The 21700-nt window shown below is 37.4% G+C and overlaps 1 protein-coding gene across 2 annotated transcripts in view; it reads right to left on the bottom strand.

Moving 5' to 3' along the window:
• The window catches only part of ZFPM2 (zinc finger protein, FOG family member 2), a 437784-nt gene that overhangs the window by 139508 nt on the left and 276576 nt on the right, over window positions 1–21700 (bottom strand). For both annotated transcript variants that reach the window (XM_046641568.1, XM_046641567.1), the window contains one exon: window positions 11676–11787. In XM_046641568.1, coding sequence (XP_046497524.1) covers window positions 11676–11787 — 112 coding nt within the window. The remainder of the gene's footprint in view (window positions 1–11675; window positions 11788–21700) is intronic.

Raw genomic sequence — 21700 nt, forward strand, 5'->3', positions numbered from 1 at the left:
GTCATAACTCTCAGAGAGGAGACTGGCATTTTCTGGAGAAGCTAACCATGCTAAGACAAAAAAAAATTACATATACTGTCATTTGGAGACCTCATTACCATGGCCGGGTTATCATCCTATGACCCTACACAAAACCCACCAGTTGACAAGCCCTGCCTACTCATGCTGCTCTTGCATTCAGCCTTTAGTGCCCCACGCTTACAAAATAAAGTAGGGGCCAGCCCTGTTAAGGTTCTGTGCCCTCTTCTTTGGCAGCCCCGGTTCACAGGTTTGGATCCCAGGAGTGGACCTACTCCACTCATCACCCTTGCTGTGAAAGCATCCTGCATACAAAATGGAGGAAGATTGGCACAGATATTAGCTCAGGGCTAATCTTCCTTACCAAAAAATAATATAAAATAAATAAATAAAGTAGACATTTATGGATCTCTAGCCATTTGAGGAAAGCTTCAACACTAAACACAGGGACGAAAACAGGCAGGGAAAAGTAAGAAAATGCACAGGTCATACAACTTCCTAACCATCCTCCAATTCTTATCTTCAGAGATAGAGGAAAGAACATCCATATAAAAAGAACAAGATGTTGAAAGAAAAGAATAGTCAGAGAACAAGAAAGACCTCTTGTAATTTGTAAAGATGATAGTTAAAATTCAACAGTGAATCAAAGAATAAAGTTTGAGGCCATCTCAGAAAGTTGAACAAAGTCAAAGAGATAATTGTAGGAACATTACTAAGTGCATACCTTATATTGCTTTCCATATTAAAGAAAAAGTTGTAACCCGTTCATTTATCCATTCTATTTATATTTAATGAGCTCCTACCATGTGCCATGCACTGCTGATAAAACAGACAAAATTCTACCCTTAAAAAACTCTCACTCTAGGGGTGTGAGAATGACATAAAAATTTTTAAATAAATGCTGAAATGTCAAATATGAAGATAAATGAGACAGAAGACATTACGGACTGAATGTTTGTGCCCTGCCCCAAATTTATATGTTGAAGCTCTAGCAACCCATGTGATAGTACAAGAGGTGAGGCCTTTGGGGGTGATTAGGTCATGAAAGTGGAGACCTCGTGATGGGATTAGTGCCCTTCTAAGAGACGTGAGGGAGATCTCTCTCTCTCTCCCTCTACCATATGAGGATAAAGCAAGAAGGTGGCCATCTGCAAACCAGGAAGAGGGCCCTCACCAGACACTGTATCTACCAGCACCTTGATCTTGGACTCCCTAAACTCCAGAAGGGTGAGAAATAAATGTCTGTTGTTTCAGCCACCTAGCCTATAGTGTTTTATTACAGCAGCCTGAGCTTACTAATACAGAGGAGAAAAAGGAGAGAAATAGAGCCAGAGAGACAGAGACAGAGTAGTTAGGCAGACCCTCTGGGAAGGCAACATTGAGAGAGAGTTCTTAATGAAGCAAGAGAGGGATCAATGTGGGGGCAGAGCACAATGCAAAGGCCCTGAGGCAGAGGCATTCTTTGTATTTTCAAGCAAAAGCAAGGGGCCCTGTGCCACTGGAACAGAATAGTTGGAGAGTTGTATTAAATGAAGCCATAGAGGTACCCAGGGGCAGATCATGTAGGGTCTTTTAGGCCCAGGTAATAACTATAGGCTTAGTTCAGGAGTTGGCAGGCTTTTAGGGCCAAAGAGCAAACATTTTAGGTTTTGTAGGCTAGATGGTCTCTGCCACAACTACTCAACTCTGATGTTACAGCATGAAAGCAGCCATAGACAAATATATAAACAAATCATTGTAGCTGTGTTCCAATAAAACTTTATTGACAAAAACAGGCAGTGGGCCACATTTGGTCCCACGGGCCATATCAATCCTTGTAATCAGTCTAATTGTGATGGGAAACCATTCATTGGGGGGTTTTATATGTGCTTTCGCTTTTCCATTTTTTTTTGTGAAGCAAGAAGGAAAGTCATTATCTAACAGGGCATGTTATATATTTGGGAGACAGTCACCTCGAAGATTGATTAGAAAAACAAATCTGTATTGCTAGGCTACATACACTGAGGGTTCACGCTCACCTGTGGTCAGATGTAATATAAACTGGTCAGTGTTGGGTTTCATCATTGTTATTTTGTTGTTGTTGTTACTGGTGGTGGTGATTCATTTGTTTTATTTTGACCACGTGTCTATAGGGCATTCACTGTGGATCAGGTGCTATTTTAAGCACAAATATTAATTTACCTAACTTCTGCTGCTTGGGAAAATTAGCCAGGGGAAAGTGGAGAGTTGGACTGACCAGAATGGACATATTGTTAAGCTAGTAAAAGCCAGAGAGAGTAGGGTAAGGAGGTACACAGAGTGACTAAAATCATGGGCCTATGGAATCCAAGTCAGGTAACCTAGGAGGAAGGACACAGGGACTGGTGGACGGAACAATGATAGTGGTGAGGTGAGGGGATAGGAAGTTAATTTGGAATTGAAAAATTGTTAGAGTCAGGTAATGAGTAGATTAAGGTGCATGATTTATTACTGTCTTCTAGAAGAGTGTAGCTACCAATGTTATTTCCTTGACAGATAAAGTCTCGGTTTTATTAATGGATGGACCTGAGCTTAACCTTTGACCCAAAAATCTTACTAAAACCCTGATGTGATCATGTGCACCTCAGAACTTTCGGTAGCTCTCTACTGACTCCACGATAAGGTCTTCAGACTGAGCCTTCAACTGAATCCACAACACGGCCCTCAGAAACTTTTGGAGGCTTGCCCCTCACTGGTCTCCTTTGTAAATTCTCTGCTCCAACTAAAGTATGCACTGACACTCCACGTGAAAACACTGTAGGCATCACAGCCTGTAAGATTTTAGGCACACAATTTCAACCTCCTCAAATGCTTTCCCCCCATTTCCCAAACTTATATTCAACCTTCAATACCCTACCAAAAGTCCACATTCTCTGGCAACTTTGCCTTGACCATGTAAGACCGAACTCAGTATTATGCAACCTTCAATTAAACTCTTTCAATAAGCTCCTTAAGCCAGGAGAGTGTTTCACATTCCTTCATATCCCACATGACATCTGGGCCATGGTACGCACAAAGCATGGGCCCAGTTACTTTTATTTTATTTGGAAAATCATCTTATGAAACACAATGTGTTAGGACATTCATAGAGATACTAAAGAAAAATAATTATACCACTAGGAAATAATTTAAAATTCTATGGATGAGGGATACTTTGTGGCCAGGCAAAGATTTCTTTGTTCGTTGGGTCTGGGTAATATAAAAAGAAGAGCAAGAATGCAATTAAGACAAAGAGTGATCTTCATTTGCAAATGTTTTTCTTAAATTATATAACAAAAATAAACTGAAGAAAACTGTTAAAAAGGGGATACAAAAAAATCTCCCCAAATCTTACCACATTTATAGAAATACTTTTATAATTTCAAGGTATTTCTTCCCAGTATGTTCCCTCTGCATACACTTCTTCAATATAATTACAATCATACTATGCACATAACCTCATATTCTACCTTTTCCCTTGGAATTATAATGTAATAATTTCTTCTATGTAATATACTGTTTTAAAGAAGTATTCACAGTATCTTACTCTGAAAAAAACCTAGCCTAAAGAGTTGTCCCTCATTTTAGCTGATAAAGATACTTTTGGGGGTAGCTTTCAAGATTAGCATCTCTTTGAATGACAAGCTAACATCCCTGAATGATAGTGAGTCACCTCTCAAAAGACCCCACTCTTCATTTTTCATTTTCACACTTATAAAATTGATATATTCTTAGTTCTTATCATTTGCCAACATCCTAACTGGGTTTTTCCCTTTAAGAGACAGAAGCTTCATTCATGCATGGATCCACGGCGGTTTAGGATATTGTGTCTCCAACATATGATAGCACATCTAACCCAATGAGGTAACTAACAAAATTATTATGCAAGATTATTTACCAGCATTCATTAAGGAAACTCATAGTGATTTTGATATGAAAACAAATGTACTGTTTCACATCATATAGCACACATTAATAAGAAACAAGGGCATAAACTACTCAGTACGACCAGACCCAGACTGAAATAATATCAGTAAATCACTCTCACACAATTGTAAAAACAGTAAATGCATAGTAAGAAATGGAAATGACAGAAGACACGATATTTGCTGAAGTTGCTGTCATTCTGCAATTTGCAACAGACAATTCTATTGTAAATAACATAGTCACTAGTGGGGTCACTTGTCTTAACCTTAAGAACCCCTCAGAAACGACAATTTGAATCAAAACGGTGGTTTTCTAAAGCAGCCATTTTTACAATCATTGATTCCCAGAACAGACATAATAAATTGCTCACTCTTCAAAACATCTCTCATTATAGAACATAACCAGAAAAAGCCTCGGATGTTCATGAAACATGTTGGTTTTCAGCATCGCGTTATCCTGTGGTGCTCTGCAATCAATTACTGTTATACCACCATCATTAATAATTTTCTTAATGAAAATGATTCTGTTGATCTCCGTTGTATTTTAATTATCAGAGTTAAGCATAATTACACTGCAGCTCTGAGCTGGCATGTGGACTCCTTTAGGGCGCAATTTTGTTTTAACACACTGATAATGTAATTTTACATTGTGTCAGTTTGTTTGGTTATTATCCAGTTGTACAATTCCACTGTATTCCTGATAACAGATAATAACCTTAGTACCTCCTATATCCTGAAGTCATTTAAAAAGCAATATTGGAATTCCGCGACTAGCTAACTTAATCGCCTTATGATTTTATAATTCCCGCTGCTAAATATTTGGTTCAGGCACCCACCCTCTTCTAAGAATATTGTAAAACTAGGCAACAGCTATACATTTTTCTATGAATTAAAGGATGGTTAAATAAACACTTAGAATATGAGCACAATTTTTTCCTTTAAATTACTTTGTTATTTATGTAACATTAGACCCTTTAGGCAAAGTTAAACATTAACTTGTAGCTAGTTTGAAAATTGGCTGCCATGTTAGACAAGGCTGTTTTTGCAAAATTCCGGTAACATGCAACTGATCCTCTATTTTAAGCTGGAACATATTCCAGACTTTTGCAAAGGTCCTTATAATAAAAGACCTTTGTTTTGTTGATGTGCAGAAAGTCACTCACCCAGGTTGTATCAAATTAGGATTTCTGTTATTATTTCAACAGTGCCTCGTATAGGACCTTGAACATAGTAAACAATCAATAAAGGTTTAAATGAATTAATTGCGTGGTTACATTTGTGCATGCAAACAAAATCAGAACTTTAAAGATGGTCATAGACTGATTTTGAAATTGGTCTTCTGAATGACTTTAAATCACTGTGGTCTTAACAGCAACAGAGAAATTAACCTGTACCACTGCTGTTTTGGTTCTTGAACACTTTCTTTTTAAAGCCAAACCATAGAATGAAAAATAAGTTTTGCTGACAAACATGTATGCAAATTTGCAATGAAGGGCAATAACCTGCAACCTTGGCCTAGTAAATGGTATCTGCAAAACTCTGCTAATGGTGTAATTGGGAACTGAGGTCAGCATGCTCAAGATTGAATTCTAACTTCATCATGTATGAGCTATGTATTCTTGAACTATTTATTTATCTAAACCTGAGTTTACTTATCTATAAAGTAGGAATAATCCTGCTTACATAGTGGATTTGTTATAATGGTAAATAAGAAAATTTATGTATAGTGTTTAAAACAATGCCTGGGTGCTTAATAAATGGTCATTGCTATCACTAGTGCTAATATCATCATCATTATCATCTTTATACTAACATTTTATATAAGACTGTCATTAAAAATAAAAATTATCAGGGCCAGTCCCGTGGCCGAGTGGTTAAGTTTGCACGCTCTGCTTCGGGGGCCCAGGGTTTCACAGTTCAAATCCTTGGTGTAGACATGGCACCACTCATCAGGCCATGCTGAGGCGCTGTCCCACATAGCAGAGCCAGAAGGACCTAAAACTAGAATATACAACTATGTGCTGGGGGGATTTGGGGAGAAAAAGCAGAAAAAAACCCCAACAAGATTGGCAACAATTGTTAGCTCAGGTGCCAATCTTTAAAAAATAAATAAATAAATAAATAAAATAAAAATATCATCTGCTCAAAGAAAAACGCTCCAATAATACCTTCAGGCAAATGCTTCAGGCTTCTGATTCCATAATACAGTGTTTTGCAGATACTATGGGTTCACAGTGACTGAATGGTACTCATGGAATTCTTCGCAATAAATATGGTATCAGATGATCATGTTTTCTTGTACACTTGCTTGATACCAACATGGTGGCCTGGCTTAATTTCCTCCAAATTTGTCCTGACTTATAACCACAAAGGCAAAGTGGACTGAGTATATGGTAATTACCCACATAATATCTGTAGTAACATATGCAGTTATGTGCATGGGTGCTTCTTCACAAAAACGCTGCAAGACAGCTTTTCCTATCCCATTTTTACAGCTGATAAAATCAAGATTTGGAGAGGGCAAGTGATTTGCCCAAGGTTCCATATGAGCAAGAGTTTTTCACAATGATATTGTGCTTTCACATAAAAAGAAATATTCTGTGTTTAAGATGAGAGGGAGGGTGAGCAGATACTTCTTCACTCCTCTGATTGAAAATGTTTATTCTCTGAATCTGGACACCTAGAGAACATGGCTACTCTGAAATAAGTCCATGAAAAACCAAATAATTTAGTTATTCCTCATTGGAAGTGAACTGAATGAACAAACCCACATGGAAGATTCTAGAGGTTTAATTCTGAATACTCAAAAACATAAAAGTTGAGGTAATCTCTTCACTTTTCATACATGAGAAAGGTCACTGTATTGTGCAAATGCTATAAAGTAAAGAACACAAAGCTCTACAGGAAAGAAAAGACGGCGATTTCCAACGCTCAACAGGCATAGTGGATTTCAGGAGTGAGTGAGCAGCCTCTGCTCACTCTCCCTCCCCTCCAGCAGCCTCCCTTTAACTTCAGCACGGAGCTTTTTAGTATTTTTCCATTGGAGATAAGTAAATTAGAATTATCTGGAGTCTGTTGAGAATAATGGCAAAAAACAGATGACCCAACAAGTCTGGTCTATCAACGTCTGGATGAGCTAATTACTTTCTGGAATGACAGGGGATAGTTGAGGCAGGAAAAAAGTACATCACATTATAATATTAATGCCAAATATTATACTGGTTTTTACTTCGATAAAATAAGATGATGGCAGCTTGTCAAATAGTGCTAAGTGATACAATGTAATTTTATAATAATTATTTGATGGACACCCTGGAAATGGAAATTTTATAATTATACTTAATTTTACTACTAGACTACATTTAATAATACTTAAAGAAGTATGTATGTCTCTTAAATAGTAAAAGTTACACATTAAGTGTCCTATCTTACACATCATACGAAAATCTTATCAAAAATTTCAGTCAAGGCATTTTCTTAAAAATGCTACACACATGCATTTTATATTCTATTTGTAAATAGATACTGATAGACTCTTGGATAGCCAGGTCTTATAATAATGATTTTGACATAGAATCCATAAGGAGTTTGGGTTCTTAGCTACAAAACAAAATAAGGAAATGCAGTTGTGGCCTCAGTTATTTTTCCACTTCAGTGAGAGTTTCTTAGACATTAGGAATAAGGTGTTGCATCTGGGCGCGTGGATGTCAACCCATCAAGCAAGAATTGTTTCGTGTGTCTCGCAGCACTTTGGTTTCATCTGCAGAACCATTTCTCTTCCATCTTAGTGGCTCATGTAGAATTAATTTTCTTTGGCTCTCAAGATGATTGTAGTCCACCAGGGAGAGTCATTAATTGGTGATTAAGTCGTTCAAGGATTGGTATGTGATGTGCCCCAATCAAACCCAAGAAAAGCTCTCTTTTCACTAGAGTTGTGCTGGCAGAATAAGCCTGGAGCTTCCCACCACCCGAGGAGAAAATTTCTGAGATTCAAGCCCACAAAAGAAAGAAGAGGTAGAACATAGAGAGAGACAGCCTGGGGACAAAGTTTGAGCAGCTGGATTAAGCTGTTTCTGAAATCCAGACTATCCCTGGACTCTCAGTTATCTGAGCAGATGAATCCCCCTACCCCCAACACACACACAGGCACACACATACACACACACACACACACACTCACTCACTTTAATATTTTTTGCACAAGCCAATTTCACTTGAATTTCTATTACTTGAAAACAGAAGAGCTCCAACTAATAAAGAATATATGCCTTACGAAAATGCCTTGCATATTAGAGATTTTCAATTCAATACTTATTAAATCTAAATTGCCAAACTCTTCCAACTACAAAACTCTTGCTCTGAGGAGGCTTATCATACCTGCAGCCTGTGAAGACAGAAGGCTTCAGAGCCCATGGGGTGCTGGTAGGAGGGCTTCCTGGGGTCATATTTTCCATGACTTGAATGATCCCTAGTACATTCCCAGAATATTAAGGTATTCAGAGAAATTTGGGACATACTCTGCGGGAGCTATCCCCTCCCTCCCAAAACATCCAATACTGAATACTAGGAATCAGCATCAGGGCTCTGAAGTCCCACTAGGAGATCAGAGTAGAATCTGCAGCAGAGTTTGCCCAAGTGTGTTTCCCAGAGCACTAATTTCAATGGATGTCCATTGGAAAGAGAGAGAGAAAAAAATACATATATATATATCATATAGTCAAATGAGTTAAACAGGTTTTTTGTTTTCTCTTTTTACTACAGGACTTCTCAGAGCATTAATACCAGCAGGCATTATGAGTTTTCAAGAGAGGCCGCAATAAGCAATACTTGGTCATGGAGCTCCTTCTGTAATCTTAGGGTTCTGTGGAATGCACTCACATCCATTCTTTGTGATTTCTGGACATCAAAGCCCGAGTGGTTTGAGAGAATTTACTCATCATGTAACAGTGGCAAGGGGAAAGGCAGAGTCACCTAGTACAAAGAGTAGAGGATTTGGAATTGCCAAGACCTGGATTTAAATTTGGCTCCATTTTTACTTTTCCATAACTATGGACAATTACACTACCTATCTAAGTCACAAGGTCAAATTGTGTAAAGTGAAAAAAACACTACCTATCTCACTGAGCTGTCTGAAAGCTTCATGCAGGGAGAACATATTCTAATATATATAACTCAGACCCTAAGTTAGACACATGTGTTTGAATCCACCTCAATCATTTATTAGCTATGTGATCAGAGCAAATTACTGAATCTGCCAAAGTCTCAACTTCACCTTTTGTTAAATAGGGTGGGTAGTATGTTAATTACCTCCTGGGGGTATTAAGTGAGGATTAAGTGAAATAATGCATATATAGTAGTTGTTGCAGTTCCTGCTATCTGAACTACAATACCAACTGTTCTTGTAAGTTCAACAATATCAAATTACCTTTTGTAGGTTAAAAACTGTTAAACAGCAGGAATTCACTGTTCATCATCATAGTATGTCAAATGTTTATTACAGTTTCTGACAGGCATTCATCATTTATTTATCTGGTCTATTAATCAATATTTATTTAGTGCTTTTTTTTGTACAGGCAGCATGGCAGACCAAGGATAGATAGGTGATTAAGACACAGTCCTAGCCCTCAGAAAATACAGAGTAGACTAGAAAGGCAGGCAAAGACAGCTAAATTTTTTCTTACTCATCTTTTTCTCTTTCTTTCTTTTTTTGTGAGGAAGATTGGCCCTGTTGCCACTCCTCCTCCACTTTGTATGTGGGACACAGCCTGGGCTCGGCCCGACAAGTGGTGTGTAGGTCTGCGCTCAGGATCCTAATCCATAAACCCTGGGCCACTGAAGGGGAGAGCACAAACCCAATCATTACACCACTGGGCTGGCCCCTACTTACTCTTTTTTGAACACATAAAATGACAGTCATAAAACAAGGCGATGAAGAGCAATGCGAGAAGTGCCTACAATTCAGTATGGGAGTACCAAGGAGAGGATTCAGGAGTGCACTATAAACGGTGGCTATTATTATCAATGTACAAGGCTAGTACATAGCTGGGCTCAACGAACGCTTTATGAGTTAATTAATTAATTAGTAAGCTTCCATAAATTACTCCAAATTGTTTATTGTTAAAAGCGCTAAGATATATTCAACCATAATACAAACACATAAATATGTTTAAGTTAAACTACTCTATTGAAGATGGAATTACACTTTTGTTATTGTTTTCTTTCTATAACAATATAGCAATCATCGCTCATAAAAGAATGGCTGATTTAAAAATGCAATGGATTTGGATTATGATAGGAGAACAGCTATTCTCTTGGTTCCTGCAGATTATATTGCCATCACAGAGATAAGATATTGTATAACAAAAATTTATTCCCAGTAATTGATCCTTCATTCCAAGTCATCTTTTGTACTTTTTGCATTCTGAATGTGGGCGATGGTAAGTTGGTTCACTATACTATTTCTTTCCACTTTGACAGATCATATTGACATATCCTGGGAAAATCTCACTTCCCTTCTGGCTAAAAGCGCCTACCAGCATACCACAGGTATTTCACATTAGAAAATGAGTGGGTATAGGACCAGTAATTACAGAAGGAAAAGGAATATAATCATATCCTGGTGTGCAGATTGTTTTTTTAGCTTGCAAATTCCCTTTTTCCGGTGTTTCAACTTTCAAAGGCTTATAGTAGTTTAAAGGCAATCCTCTTATAAGTGTACAAATTGTAATGATTATAGGAACAAGTTGTAATTGTTTCTAGCAAGTTTTTAAGAGTCTTTGATGTTATGATTAGTGTTTTATACGTTAATATATTGATAGGGGTGCTTATTTGCTTGTTCCCTTGTATGCTTTTATGGTTTCTAGGTTCAATGTGCAAATAAAACTTTGATCTCAGTAGGTCTATTTGGTTAAAAAAGAAAGCTGAAAGAAATTAAACATGAGAAGCACAGGTTTTGCAATATTTACGAAGAAGAGAGATTAGGGATTTCACTGTAAGAGTACAGAGCCAGGGCCCATAACTTGAATGAAGAGAAAAGCGCCCCCAAACCACACCACACACGAGGAAGGGCCCATGTTTTGGAGAGCTGATCCCATGAAGCGCCATCATGGAGCTGCGACTCCTTTGCTGCCAGGATGTCGCTTTATGACGCAGTCTAGGTTGTGTCACACTGAGCAAATCAAAGGCAGAGCTCTGCAAGCTATCGCTTCCTCTTTCCTGTTTGCCTCCTGCCCTTCAGAAATCACCGTGGGGAAGGAATCTCAGTCTGTGCTACCTTTTCAGCTGTCCTCTCATCCTGCGTGATTTCAAGAAACTGGCTGGAATGTAGTGCCTCCTGGAGCATGCACCTTGACCCGAACTGCTCAATTTCAAAAGGAATTCACTTTTTGATAGATAACGCCTGAGACAGGAATCTGGGATTTCATTAAACCAGGCTATCAATAAAACTAACAGCAAGGAAGGTACTAGTCAAGCCACTCAAATAGAGTTTAGGAAAATGCGTGAGGTGCTAAGTAGTTAATGGTGTAATACTTTTTTGTTTTCTGTTGCACAGAAAATGAAACGAAACGAAACAATAGCTTTGCTGCTAATACAGGTTGGAAAGATTCATAAGGGAAAAAGGAAGAGAGAGGATCAAATTTTACTTTGTACTCCCATTACAGCTCGTTTGGCCCTATTTTGCAACGCTCAGGTTTCAATACTTCCAAAGAGAGAGAGAAAGGATCTTGCATTTACCTTTGCTGTACACAATGCAGTTGTTTTTGTTGTCTTCCACTCCTTGCCAAGTCACATCCAGTAGCCACTTGGGACCAGCAGTCAGCACCATTGGGACCTGAGCCTTTGTCTTCTGTAGAAAGAATGATAACAAACAGATGCCATTTGCTTTCGTTGATTAAAAACTTGAATAATAACTGTACTAATCATTTTATTTTTACAAACAACTAAATCTCTTCAACCATAATCCAAGTCCTTATTCCCCTGTCTCATGATATCTTTCTAAGACGACAGAAGCTGTAAGGCTTTACTGCTTTCACTAATCTGAATGGTAGAATTATTATCAAGGATTTTTTTTTTTTTTTTCTAAATGATACTGGATCAGATCTCCAAGATTAGACAGATCTCTTGCGGCTCTGAATTATAAAGAGAATGCAGATGACTTTCATTGCAAAGAGCAGAGTGTTTAGAAGTGAACTTTAGACACATTGTACTTTACTATCAACAGGATCTCACTATTTCCTGAAACAGACAGGAAAGAATTTAAAGAATCAGGATCCATTTCAAAGCTCTATCCTGAGCAACATTTATATTAGAGTAGGAATTTATTCTGAATGAATAATGAAATCTACCCAACCCCCTGTGCTAAGTGCGGCTATGCAGTCTGACTGTAGCTGAAATAACAATAATGCTAACGATTCACCTCACATTGTCTCCAGAAAGACTATAAAAGTGGACTTGCGAATAAATTCAAATGCAGAGCAACTACAGCATGACATCCCTCAGTCTGAGAAGCAGAGAAGCAGGGAAGCAGGGAGAAAAGTGCTGCAGTCCTAACAAAATATTTTCAGCGTACGTTTTAAATATAAGCCTCAAAAGGTTCATCATTTTGGGCTGTTTGGCACGCAAATTATTTCTTTAACTATGCTGATAAATTTACATGGCAGGAAACAAGCTGGGGAAGAATAAATCAGTCTTAGCAAGATGGTTGTTTCCCGACGAGTCACGGCGAACTGGCATTTAGACTTTTATCATTCACCAGCCCATGTTCTGTACATCAAATATCAGGAAACCACAACACAGAGGACAATGCAAGGGTCTCAAGGTAATTTTTGAACTGAATTTTCACCTAGATATGATCCTGCCAAAGAGATCTCAGCCCATTCTGGGACTTTCCCACGTGTTATGTGCTATCACAAATTTCCAAAATTGGCATTAACAAGAATTCGCTTGAGGATTTCCTCGTAATCTGGCCATTTCAAATCTCTCAGGAATCTGGAAAACCCGTTTCACCCTCCGAATGACAATGATAGCGCATGAGACACGGATCTATTGTTAACCGCAAACCTATATTTAAAATTATGCATAAAATGAGTGCTAATCCATCTCTTAAAGTACCAATTATGAGGCAAGATATACTATTTTTTTAACGGAAAAATCAACCAAGATGGATAAATTTAAAAAGAAGTCTGAAAAAAATATTTCAAATTTTAAAACAGAAGAGGTGGTAAACCCGATCAATTGTAAGAAATACTAGTATACTGATTTTTCATATTCATACTTTGATTAATTTTAAAGTCTTAATTTTTCAACTACATATCTTAATATTCAGCAAGGATAACCATGAAAAACAGTTATCTGACAGCCCAGTAGGATAGAAGTAATTTTATATTATATTATAATTTTTTTTTAATAATCTAGGCAAAAAATGTTATCAAGTTATCCTTATGGTTGTCAGTGTTAGTGGGCATTTTTATTTATTTCCATTTTAAAAACAGAATTTTAGGACAAGCAGACTTCTTCAATCTGAAATGATAGTGATCAATATCCAATTAAATGTTAGATCTTAATTATGCATATTTCAGCTCCTGTTACCACTTAAGACATCAGTTCAGACCACAGATCAGGATCAGCAGGTCTCCTCATAGGAGTAGAACAGGTCACAGGGGAGAGGCCACCATTTCGATAAACCTGTGTATAAGGGATTTAGTGGTCTTACTTGTAACATCTGCTCTCTTCTGATTTTAAATAACAGATTTCAACAACAGGCACCTGGCCCCATTTCTACTGGATTCTCTTATTTCATGGGAAAGACATGCGTTTTAAATTACTTAATCTTTATACTCCACAGTTCTCAAAGCCACATGGATTTCTACACAACAAATCAGCTTTTACAATTTTCCATAGATAACATGAAAAAGACATCGATCAATTAAATTCTTAAGAGAATCTTTCAGTGTAAAGTAAATCAGTTGATCCTCCAACCATTGCACAAACCAACCAACCAACCCAGTCCTGAGCTTGGTGGTAGGAAGATGAGGAGGTCTTTTTGGTGAAGGGTACAGACACATAAAAAAAAGTTTACCATAATGTGAAAAGTAGCTCAGCAGGGAGTGGAACATCATGTGTAAATTGTTTTGGGGCCAATGAAGGGCAAGAGACAAGCTCCTATCCTGTGGATGCTGGGAAGATAGCACAGAGGAGGTCACATGCAGGCAGGATCTTAAAGGATAAACAGGAAGAATTTGCAATTGCTGGTAATAGCATGGGCAAAGTCTGAGTAGTATATAAGAGAGTTGTGTGTATAGGAAATAGTGAGTAGCTCTGGGACTCTTTGGTTTAAGCTCTTATAAAGTCTTTAGAGCTTTTCTTGGTATATAGAAAGCACTAGATAAGTGTTAGCTGTCATCATTATCATTAATATTATATTATCATTATTGATAAGTGGAACGGACATAACAGCATATGTGTCTGGAAGGGCAGGTCAGATCTTGAAGGCGCTTTCCATATCAGGCAAAACATTTTGTGCCGAAATTTCTAAGCAGAAGGAAGCCAGTAAAGATTCTTTCAGCAGGAAGAATAAGGACACTACTACTTATGCTACTTGTGCATGTATTTTGTTTTACATTTCCCTTACTTATTTAGTCCTCGTATGTATTTTCAGATAACGAAAACAGAACTTGAAGATTAAATGCTTTCTTTAAACAATTAAATAATTTCTTTTAGGTCAAATAGCTTGTGGAAGGCAGAGCCCATATTTATACTTCGCTCTACACGACCACTCTCAGGGTGACCAACCATACAGTTTTTTCTGGGACTGAAGGATTTCCCAGGATGTTGGACTTTCAGTACTAAAACTAGATAGTCCTGGACAAACTGGGGTGAGTTGTTCACCTCTCCGTCTACAACCACTGTTAAAACAATATTGGTGGTTTACATCTATTGAGCACTTGCTAAATGTTGGATGCTAAGTACTTCCTCTGAATTATCTGTTTTGATTTTTTCAACTCCGGGAGTTAGGTATTATTTTCTCGATTTTGTACATAAGCAAATTAAGATTTAAAGGAGTTAATTTTGTGGCACAAATAAAAACAGTTACTTAATATTTTTCCTTAATGATAAGTTAGGCATTATAACTTTTAACACTTCGGAAATATTCATTATACCTTGGCACAGGTTGAATCTGACATTAAGAAATTGAATTGAAAAGAAAACAATTTCTTTTACTCCAAGTCAATAAAGCCAAAGCAAAAATGTAGCAAAGACTTGCTGAAAGCTATACTCGAGCTGTAAAGTAAATAATAAGTAGATAAAAAATCTCAAGGGACCAGTTATTACAGTTTTGAGGAGGTAAGTCAATTTCTTTCTGGAGAAGTCAACTTTTGTGGAGATTGCCTGCCTTCAAAGAAGATTACCAAGTGTGAGAAGGAAGGAGTTAGTCAGGATTATATGAAATCTATGCTCCAGCAATGTCCATGAATAGAAAATAACAGCAATATCCACATTGATCATTAGGTTTCACCATCAGTTTCCCATGTCTCTATCTTAAGGATTCGCATAAGTCTAGAATGTTAAGACCTGGAAGCAACTTTAAAGTTCAATGAGTTTAATCGTCTAATTTCACAGACAAAGAAAGTGAGGCCAAGATGTTCATCTAGCATCCTACAGAGAATACAGTTGGCATGTGTTGGGAAGAGACTGAATGTAAAAGGTGTGATGGGAAGAAAAATGGTCCCCCAAAGATATCCACACCTGGAACCTGTGAATATGTTACCTCATTTGGCAAAGGGGATTTTAAAGATATGAAGAAGGTTTAGGACCATGAAATGGTGAGATTACCTATCTATCCAGATGGGCCAAATCTAAACACATGAGTCCTTAAAAGCAGAAGAGAAAAGCAAAACAGTAGATCAAAGAGATTCAACACGAGGAGGATTCCACCTGCCTTTGCTGCCATTGAAGATGGCACACTGAGGCCATGAACTAAGAAATGTAGTGGTCTAGAAACTGGGAATGGCTCTCAGTTACAGGGAGCAAGGAAATAGGAACTTCAATTGTACAAACTCAAGGAACTAAATCCTGCCAGGAACCTGAATGAGCAGGAAATGTATTCTCCCCCAGAACCCCTAGAAAGGAACGCAGCCTACTGACAAATTGACTTTAGCCTGGTGAGCCCACACTAGACTTCTGATCTACAGAACTTTATTATTACTTTTTTTTCCTTTTTCTCTCCAAAGCCCCACAGTACATAGTTGTATATTCTTCATTGTGGGTCCTTCTAGTTGTGGCATGTGGGACACCGCCTCAGCGTGGTTTGATGAGCAGTGCCATGTCCGCGCCCAGGATTCGAACCAACGAAACACTGGGCCGCCTGCAGCACAGCCCGAGAACTTAACCACTCAGCCACTGGGCCAGGCCCCTGATCTACAGAACTTTAATGTAATAAGTTTGTGTTGTTTCAAGCCACTAAGTTTGTAGTAATTTGTTTTGGCAGCAATAGAAAACTAATACAAAAAACATTCAGATTTACTGACTTATAGTTTAAAAAGAATGACAACTTCCTTATTGAACGTGCTTGAAGGTGTGAAATAGCTTTCCTTTAGTTGGAGTAACGCCAAATCTACACTGTCATTCCAAAATCACTGGATATGTTTCATGTTCTTGCCTTAAAGTATGAGAAAGTACACAGTGGTGATTGTAATAATTCCTGCTTCTATAGTTGGGTATTTAAAACATTTTATGATTCACCATTGGCCTTACAGTTGAGGTGCAGCAGAAAGAACATCACTGTTCTTGGAGTCAGATGCTCTAGGTTTGAATCCTGATACATGCTACTGGTGGGCTCTTTGACCAGGAAATCACTTAAACTTGGAAGTTCTGAACCTCAGAATGCACATCTGCAAAATGGGGATAATAATTTCTATTTCAAACAACCAGCACAGTGTTTAGTATATGTAGATACGCATCAAACTTTTCCTGAATACCTAATAAACAAATTAAATGAATAAACAAATTAAAAATGTACAAAAAAGCATTTATTGAATCCCTACTATTTCTCAGGCACTGGTTATGTTTGTGGAGATTAGCATAGAAGTCAAGACAAAAATTCTTTATTATCCAGTTTAAAGGTAGTGGTAGTCATTAGTGCTATTTATCAATTTTTTCCAACTCTGCACTTTCCAGGTCTCTTTTAAAGTTAGCTATGGCCATATGACTTCATATGACCAATGACATTGAACAAGAAATGGCTCGCATCACTTCCACACAGAAGCTGTAAGAGCCAATGGACTCACCATCATGCCTTGCCTTTGCTGAAGTGATCATGCAAGCCTCTAAGGAGGAAGCCCTGGTAACCACAATGAGAAAGAGAGAAACTTTTTTTTCTGCTGAGGAAGCTTAGCTGTGAGCTAACATCTGTTGCCAATCTTCCTCATTTTTTGCATGAGGAAGATTAGCCCTGAGCTAACATCTGTGCCAATCTTCCTTTATTTTGTATGTGGGTCACTGCCACAGCATGGCCATGAGTGATGTAGGTCCAAGCCCAGGATGTGAACGAGCAAACCTGGGCCACTGAAGTGGAGCACTCCAAACTTAACCACTACACCACACGCCAGCCCCAGAAATAAACTTTGTCATGTAAAAAGTTGTTATGATATTAGGGTTGCTTGCAACCTCTGCAAAATCTAGCTTATTCTCACTTATACAAAGGTTTGCTTCTCTTTTTCTGTATTGAAATAAGCTATGGGTTTTACAAGTTAAAGTTTGCACTTTCCCTATGTCTAGGTAGTCTCCTTCAGTAATATACCAATTCAAGGTACATTGCATTTCAGTTAAACTGGAATGTTTTAAAAAGAAAAAGAAATAGTGCTCACTTTTGAGGCTCCACATTGTAAGTTTAAAAAATCTGCACTCCTGGATACTCTTTGAACTCAGAGTTTCACGTTTAGACAGCCTACAACTAGACAAACTTGACAAGGACAAAATGGGTCAAAAGTGTCATTTCTTAGGAATAATTAGAATCATCTAATGTAGATAAAAGAGGTCAAACTAGCATCCACTTCTCACTAACCTTTGGAGTTACTGGACCGACAAAGGAGGAAGCCTTCAATAAATGTTTATACTCAAGCCAAAAGGTTAATGGAGATAAAAGTAGACAGCCCAAAGGTAAAGAACAGAGGATAATTCCAACCCAAGAAACTGGTGACATAATGCTGTCTTAGGGATTCCAAATTTTGCTGGAAATATTTGTTGAAGATTTGCAAAATGAGGCTTAGGAAGAGCCAGATGTCTTAGGAAAATCTGGCCCATGAGAAGAGACTGACATTACAGCCTTTAAAGGAACTAGAAGTGTCATTTGATGGAAAAATTGGCCTCCATTGATGTTAGTTTAGGAAATGTAACAAAACCTCATTAAAGAATCTCAAGCCAATGTCATGAGATATACTCTGATGCCGATGAAAAGGCTCTTGGTATGTTGCTTCCCTAAATGCATAATAGGCGAAAAGGGTTGAGTACAGTTTGGCAAAATTCATAGCTGTTTTAGCAATTCATATCTATTTCTCTTCTCTCAGCTATAAAAGTATATTTGATAGTAGGTGTAGAAAATCTCCCAAATTTCTGTAGACATTAGATTTATATAGTTAGAATCAAAGAAACATATATATATATATATATATATTCCTGGCCCTTAGGAATTAGATGCCATCACCACTGCCAATCTCCCTCAGTTGAATTATTCTCTATATCCAAAGGAAAAAATGATCCTGTATGTGATTTGACCTTGTACTACCACAGGGAAAATCTTACACAGTAAAAGTTTCAGTTGATGTGTCCAAATAGTTCTCCACATTAGAATTAAATTCAAATTCAATCTGACAGTCATGAAAATATTGTATCACTCTCCCCTTGCGTGATGTCTCTAGTGACAATGAGCTTGAATTTAAAAATTCCCTTCACCAACAGCCCATCCTACTGGGGCGTAAAAACAGAAAATCTTGGAATACCTAGAATGGAGAGAAGTGTCAAGTAATAATTCAAGGACCTCTACAATTCTATTTTCAGTAGTTCTGGGAGTGGTATATAGTTTCAGCATTATTGATTTGACTGGAACTATAAAACTTTGGGTGTGATGATTTCCACCTGAAAAAAAAATTACGCTTTTTGTTAAATATCCTTTAAAAAGTTATGCAGGATACCATGTGAATGTCTGAACATGATGTTACTGAGGTGAAGAATTATTTTTCCCCCAGAAAACAGAGTATCACTTTAAGCTATGTAAACAGAACCACTCTACTCCGCATTGTCCTGTAGGGTCAACGTTATTAATATGATGATATAAAAACAGTTTCTCAGGAATAACACCCAAATTATTCTCCATAACGAATTGATTCCAGACATCATTCAGACATGACAAGTTATATCATGTGCTTCTATTAAAATTATGTGCTTCCATTTAAAAACAGAATAAAATGGCCACTGAACTACATTGGGACGTCCCTTGAATGAGAGTTGCAGTCTTCCTTTTGTTTACTGTGTCGATACACAAGGAATGTGGGGGGTGTGTGTGTTGTACAAACACTTAAACAGGTAACTTCAACAACTTCCAAACTCATACTAAGTATGTTATTTACAGTTATTGTTTAAGAAACAACAAAATTCAATGTAGTAAAAGATTATCCATTTTTCATTGCTTGAAAAGAAAATTGATGTGCTAGACACATTTTCAAGCTCAAGCTCAAAGAAATTAAGAGTACTCATATAAGAAAATATGTGAGAAGCCTAAATGGGACAGACATCACGAATGTGCTATAAGAAGAACCACTATACTATACCAGTAAGCACAGAATAGATTTGTGAATGGAAATGCCAGGGAGGTTTCATAAGAATAGTGTTTTACTTGAGCACAGTTCTACAAAATATCTTTTAAGGACAGCATGAGATGAAATTCCAAAGAACTTCTGCTAGCAAATAGCTTCAAGTTCACCATGGTATGTGGGATCTCAAACATGCTATGAGGCTTTTCCAAAACAAAATGAGTGTGAAATAAAATGATAGAATTCTTGGCTACTATATCCATACTCCTTATGTCGAAGACGGTTTTATCTCTATGAACCAAAAATTTAAATAATCATTATCTCTGAGGTATATTTGCTTTTAGTTCTCAAAATTGTTGAAACACATTATCATAACATGAGTCACTGCTTAAATATAGAGATTTCAGTATAAGAAATAATGATCTTGTAGGAAAGAGAACACAAATAGTTCCGTATACACAGGCCATTAAAACAACCTCTTTACTTTCAAATAAAAAGGATCACTTCATGATATTTAGAAAAATAATATAAAACTATTATTCAAGAGAACTCACACTGGAGATACAAATATTTCACTTTTCAAATGGGAAGGATCTCTAAATGAATAATAAACATCTAAGTTATCCAGATATTTATTATACTTTCATTTTCAAAAAAAAGAATAGACTCATTTCTCTTTCTCCCTTGCCAACCACACTCCCACAGTCTCATCTGTTCTCCACATACATTTGGCTCCAAAGAGGAACTACTCCCTCCAAGCTGGCAACCATTCACTTCAACCTTTTATTTTATATGGCTCTGAAAGTCACAGAGTGTTTAAGGAGTGTTGTTTTGCTCCTGGCAGAATTTCTGGGCTTGCACCTAATGCAATGTGCAAAAGAGTGTCAGCGCTGAAACCTTGGGAAGGAAAAAGCAAACTGCTCTTGAGTAGCCCTTCAAGGCTGTCGTATAAACCGGTGGCAGAGTTCAGGGATCCAGAAAGCAGTGGTCCCAGCTGTGTGATCAGGGGCCAATCACTTAACCTCTCAAGGTCTCATCTTCCTCCTCTGTAAGATGGTCTCATATGTCCTTACAGCTTGACAATCATATCATTATAAGACTTCTGTACTATAAAATTTGGGTCAAGCCTAAACTCAAATCCTGAGTGTGGAGAAGAAGATATACATTTATGAAAATTCAACACACTGGGCTTATGCTTACTTAAGGAGATGCTACTATTTTTATTGGTGAAGAAGTAAATAAAGCCATTCTAATTTACTTGACTTTGGTATTTTAATACCAAAGAAAATGGTGTGGTCGGAAAAAGTGATGTGGTCAAAATAAAAAGGTTGGTATGAAGAATTATAGAAACTGTGTAATAGAGGTATAGACACATTTAACTATCAATGGTCTATTTACACAAAAAAGAGTGGTCAATTCTATTCATCAGTCTCTTTTTGAGATTTACTCCAAAGGCATTCTGTGGAAGAGAGAAAAAGCTCTATCCTGCAGAGTCATCCTCAGACACTGAGATACGTCTGTCCCTCATGAAATAATCCACTGCAATATGTAAGGAGTCTTCCAGCCACCTTTTATACTGTCTCGCTATTTCCATTTTAGCCAATCTTAATGTCAGCCCCCCCCCACACACAAAAAATGGGCAATCCTGATATTAATGATGTAGGAAATTTTAAAACCAAATGTACAGGTTTTTCCCCCCTTTAATTACATGTCATTTTCATGATTTGTACCCTTAGCTCCCTCTATAGCCATAAGTTATTAAGAAATCACCTATATTTTGAAGTTAAAATATATCCCATGTTATGATATTTGAAGTTGATGGGAAGTCTACAGCAAAACTGGGAGAATAGGAATGAGGAATGTATCCCCTTCAAAGAGAAAAAAACGGAATTGTTAAACTACATAGTAGGTGCTGTGATAAATATAGCACCTTTTGGGAAGGCAGGGTTTTAT

This window comes from Equus quagga, chromosome 16, assembly GCF_021613505.1.
Source record: "Equus quagga isolate Etosha38 chromosome 16, UCLA_HA_Equagga_1.0, whole genome shotgun sequence".
NCBI lineage: Eukaryota > Metazoa > Chordata > Mammalia > Perissodactyla > Equidae > Equus > Equus quagga.